The sequence below is a fragment of the Talpa europaea genome (assembly GCF_964194135.1).
Source record: "Talpa europaea genome assembly, chromosome: 8".
Lineage (NCBI taxonomy): Eukaryota > Metazoa > Chordata > Mammalia > Eulipotyphla > Talpidae > Talpa > Talpa europaea.
In genome coordinates, this window is record NC_140075.1 from 76,175,263 (window position 1) to 76,180,888 (window position 5,626).

The 5,626-nt window shown below is 36.0% G+C and overlaps 1 protein-coding gene across 1 annotated transcript; it reads left to right on the plus strand.

The window, feature by feature from the left end:
• Positions 1 to 261: 261 nt before the first annotated feature.
• Positions 262 to 5,186, plus strand: LRFN5 (leucine rich repeat and fibronectin type III domain containing 5; the record flags this gene model as incomplete). Its single annotated transcript, XM_084241305.1, has 2 exons — positions 262 to 1,646; positions 4,265 to 5,186. 2 exons carry the CDS (start codon positions 262 to 264, stop codon positions 5,184 to 5,186), a joined length of 2,307 nt encoding a protein of 768 aa, XP_084097431.1.
• Between the last annotated feature and the right edge of the window lie 440 nt (positions 5,187 to 5,626).

The window sequence follows — 5,626 nt, forward strand, 5'->3', positions numbered from 1 at the left end:
CTTAATTTACAGAATTATAGCTGTCTGCTGGCTTTGTTTTTCCATTTTAAATACCATGGAGGTGTGGTATATTTTTATCCAATATAGTTTCCAACATATAACAGATACCTTATCTTATTTGTTAAGTAAACAAATGAATAAGTTGCTTCTTTATTACAATTTGCATGTAAAAGATTGTTCTAGTCGGACAATGAACCAAATAATTGGATGCTAACACTGTATTTTTTATCTTCTGTTACAGGCTCTAAAATCTGATCTACAATGGAAAAATTTCTTTTTTATCTGTTTTTCATTGGCATAGCAGTGAAAGCTCAGATCTGTCCAAAGCGTTGTGTCTGTCAGATTTTGTCTCCTAATCTTGCAACCCTTTGTGCCAAGAAAGGGCTTTTATTTGTTCCACCAAACATTGACAGAAGAACTGTGGAATTGCGGTTGGCAGACAATTTTGTTACAAATATTAAAAGGAAAGATTTTGCCAATATGACCAGCTTGGTGGACCTGACTCTATCCAGGAATACAATAAGTTTTATTACACCTCATGCTTTTGCTGACTTACGAAATTTGAGGGCATTGCATTTGAATAGCAACAGATTGACTAAAATTACAAATGATATGTTCAGTGGGCTTTCCAATCTCCATCATTTGATATTGAACAACAATCAACTGACTTTAATTTCTTCTACAGCATTTGATGATGTATTTGCCCTTGAGGAACTGGATCTGTCATATAATAATTTAGAAACTATTCCTTGGGATGCTGTTGAGAAGATGGTCAGTTTACACACCCTCAGTTTGGATCACAATATGATTGATAACATTCCTAAAGGGACTTTCTCCCACTTGCACAAGATGACTCGACTAGATGTAACATCAAATAAACTGCAGAAGCTACCACCTGATCCTCTCTTTCAGCGAGCTCAGGTACTAGCAACCTCAGGAATCATAAGCCCGTCTACTTTTGCATTAAGTTTTGGTGGAAACCCTTTGCATTGCAATTGTGAATTGTTGTGGTTGAGGCGTCTGTCTAGAGAAGATGACTTAGAGACCTGTGCTTCTCCGGCACTTTTGACTGGCCGCTACTTTTGGTCAATTCCTGAGGAGGAGTTTTTGTGTGAACCTCCTCTCATCACTCGTCATACACATGAGATGAGAGTTCTGGAGGGTCAAAGGGCAACGTTGAGGTGCAAAGCCAGGGGAGACCCAGAACCTGCAATTCACTGGATTTCTCCTGAAGGGAAGCTTATTTCAAATGCAACAAGATCGCTGGTGTATGATAATGGAACACTTGACATTCTTATAACAACTGTAAAGGATACAGGTGCTTTTACCTGCATTGCTTCCAATCCTGCTGGGGAAGCAACACAAACAGTGGATCTTCATATAATTAAGCTCCCCCACATAGTAAACAGTACAAACCATATCCATGAGCCTGATCCTGGTTCTTCAGATATCTCAACTTCGACTAAGTCAGGTTCTAATGCAAGCAGTAGTAATGGTGATACTAAAACGAGTCAAGATAAAATTGTGGTGGCAGAAGCAACATCCTCTACAGCACTACTTAAATTTAATTTTCAAAGAAATATCCCTGGAATACGTATGTTTCAAATCCAGTACAATGGTACTTATGATGACACCCTTGTTTACAGGTAAGAAAATTAAGCAAATTTTTATAATTAACGTGTATTTTAGTGTAGGGCTTATTAATATATTACTGATTTTTTTAATTGGCAGTACTACTCTGTATTGTAATTTCAGTACTTCATTTGTTAAAGTGTACAATGTGTAAAGCTTGTGAAAAGTGAATACATGTGGGGAAATATGTTGAATGGTGTTATTTTTAGAGAGTTCAAATTTATATTTAATTTTATGCTTACTTACTTTTTTCCCCTCATCTAAGAGATGTGACTATCAGAGAACAAGATTGATTTATTTAAAAAATTCAAAAACATACCAGAACTTACACATCCACATGAGTGTTCTTTCCTTCAAGGAAGTCACGTTGGGAGGCTATACCATTATCCCAATGATGCTGCCATTGCTCAAAGCACTTTTGGAATTATCTTTAGAATCTCGTCATACTATTTTGAATATCCTCAGTGGTGGCAAATCTTCGTCTTTTGAGGGTGAATTTGAATTTTGGAAACAAGCAAAAGCCATTTGGAGCCAAGTCTTGTGAATAAGGTGGGTGATCAAGATGGATATTGCCATTTTTGGTCAAAAATAGGATGTAACTATAAAATAATGAGACTGATTTTTTTGAGTGACTGAGTTATGTGCATGTGTGTTGTCTCATAATACTGGTTCTTAAGACAGTTCCAAAGAGAAAGTTTACAGATATTTTGAGCAGTGAAAGTATCACTGGAGTTGACTATATAATCTCCAGGTAAGAACATTGATGGGGAATTTGTATCAGGCTAAAGAATTTCTGGTATGTTTTTCTAAAGTTCAGCCTCATTGATTTATAGTCACATCTTGCCCAATATTTGATTGGAAGTATACATTTTACCCCTCCATATGATTTCACTTGTGATAGAACAGTATAACTCCTTAAATATATGTATATATATATATATATATACATATATTTAAGCTTTTCTGAAATCAGATCAATTCAGTCACAGATACCCAGTGAATTCAGGAAGATAATTTGATTTTGCCTCATATTTGGAAGTGAAAAATTACTTTAAAAATAAGCAATAAGCATGGGCAATTAAGAACAAATAAAATTGGCCTAACTATCCATACAGTTGATCCTCGGTAAGGTTCTACCTGGCTGAAGTTTAAATTCCTCATGTTTAAAAGGGATATATTAAATGGTTTCTAATAACCCTGCCATCATTAAATGTATGGGCAGGTAGGCTATGATGCATGTGCATAAGCGTGAAGCAGTTTTTTCTGGTCATATTCAGCTCTTCACCCAAGCTATGAATTGCTTAACTAATTGTCAATGATAAATATCCACGCCTACTTCCACCTTCTTGCAGCAGATAGACATCCTATCTATTTTAAGCATTAGCTCCATGAAGTAGGTCAGTATCTATTTTCCCAATTTCCGTATTTATTCTTGAGAGGACAATTAAATTCTATGTGACTTTGAGGAAATCGCTTGAATTCCTGACCCTAATGTTTGTCATGTGTAAATAATGATAATGCCTCATGCAGTCATTGTAAAGATTAAATTATAATGCATACAAAGTGCTTAATAATGCCTGGCATTTATCATGCCCTCACTAAGTGATAGTGATTTCAATTACAAACACATAACTCTGGTCTAAAAATTTCCTAGTACATTTAGAACACATTATTTAAGTTGGTAATAGACACACATTGCCAACTTTAAAATTTCTTAAAATTCACCCTCACAAAAAATATAGTTTCAAACCATTTTTTTCCCCAAATTAAATCTCATTTAGGCCATATTTGGCTGCTGCTGAGAAAAAAAGAAAATGTATCCAAAAGTAATATTCACAGAAAACTTTTATGATATAATGGAGTCAGAGTTGTCAATAAAATCTTATGAAACTTTAAAAGCTGTATCTAAAATAAATTTTCACCAGCGAACGATGGGGTGGACAGGTATTTATGCTCTGTTCAACAGCTTTGCCCTGTTCATATTTCCAGGGTGGTATTACTCAGACATTTTCATCAACCTCATTTATCAATAAAAATACTGGAGACCAAGTGTGGAAGGTATAAGAGATCTGAGATCTGTAAATAAAGTACCTTAATCTTAGTAATTATCTCAATTATTAAGGATAGATTTACTGGCTGCCATTCTAGAGCAACTTATAAATGATTTGGAAAATAAATATTCTGAAATGCATTTCCATTTTGGTTTCTAATGTGATTGTCAGTGTTTTCCCTTCCTTCAAATTGGCTTTTAGTCACAGAGGTGTTGTAAGTGCTAAATGGATTTGTTTAGTAGTCAGATAATGTCACAGTCACACCTTTCAAAAGCAATTTGTCATAAATGATTCTGTAGCAGTGGCTTTTATTATGAGTTCTGCCTTGCCAAGCAATGTAATTAGTAAGCTTGTTAGGGCATGGTGCAGGCACCATTAATATAAAGCTGACTCAAACAATGACTTTTAGCCATTTTAACTGAGAAGATATAAGATTAGATCATTTTCTCATATTTCATATCTGTTATAAATGTGCTTTTCTTAATGAGTCCTGAGATGAAACAGAACTGAAATCACAATGATTCTCTATGTACATATCGTGTTTTGTTTGTGATATTAATACAAATTCCATTGTCCTTCAGAATGATACCTCCTACAAGCAAAACTTTTCTTGTCAATAACCTGGCTGCTGGAACTATGTATGACTTGTGTGTCTTGGCAATATATGACGATGGCATCACTTCCCTCACTGCCACAAGAGTCGTGGGTTGCATCCAGTTTACTACGGAACAGGATTATGTACGATGCCATTTCATGCAGTCCCAATTTTTGGGAGGCACCATGATTATCATTATTGGTGGAATAATTGTAGCATCTGTGTTGGTTTTCATCATCATTCTAATGATCCGGTATAAGGTTTGTAACAATAATGGGCAGCACAAGGTCACCAAGGTCAGCAACGTCTACTCTCAAACTAATGGGGCTCAAATACAAGGCTGCAGTGTCACGCTGCCCCAGTCCATGTCCAAACAAGCGGTGGGACATGAAGAGAACGCCCAGTGCTGTAAAGTTGCCAATGACAATGTGATACAATCTTCAGAAACTTGTTCAAGTCAGGACTCCTCCACCACTACCTCTGCTTTGCCTCCTACCTGGACTTCAAGCACTTCTGTGTCCCAGAAGCAGAAAAGAAAGACTGGCCCAAAGCCAAGTACGGAACCACAGAGTGAAGCTGTCACAAATGTTGAGTCCCAAAACACTAACAGGAACAACTCAACTGCATTGCAGTTAGCTAGTCGACCTCCTCCCGATTCTGTCACAGAGGGGCCCACATCTAAAAGAGCACATTCTAAGTCAAGTAAGTTTCTTACTTTACCTGCTGAGAGATCGAGAACAAGGCACAGGTACCCCCTGAATGGAGAATTAAAGGAATATTACTGTTATATTAACTCACCAAACACATGTGGAGTGTTTTCTAAAGGAAGCATGTCTATGAATGGGATGTCTATTCTGTCTAGTGGTTCTAATGGGCATAGAGGAAAGGCAGTTTGTTCAAAATTCTGAGTGGAGATTGGAAAGCACTGTGTAACCTATTTTTTTAAATAAAAAAATATTTTGGGACCTCACATAGGCAGTTGGAATTTGAAATTCCAGTATTATCTAAAAGAGTCAAATTGTATAAGCCTTCTAGAGTAAAATTTTATGTATATACAAATATATACACACACATATGTCACATATATGTGTATGAATATCTATGTGATTAAAATGGCTTAGGAGAAAAAGCATCACATAGAGGAGTGTCATCCCTTATTCTAGGACTGACTTCCAGGTTCTGCAACAGCAGATCATAAAATGAAAGGGAAAAAATAAATTCTTGCATAAATAATGATATTCCTTCCAGTCTTACAAAGGACCACAATAGATTCTTGGTATTTTTGAATGAACAGATTGTACATTTTCTTTTAATGATAGAGGTGTTTGTTTTCAGAGAAATATTGTAA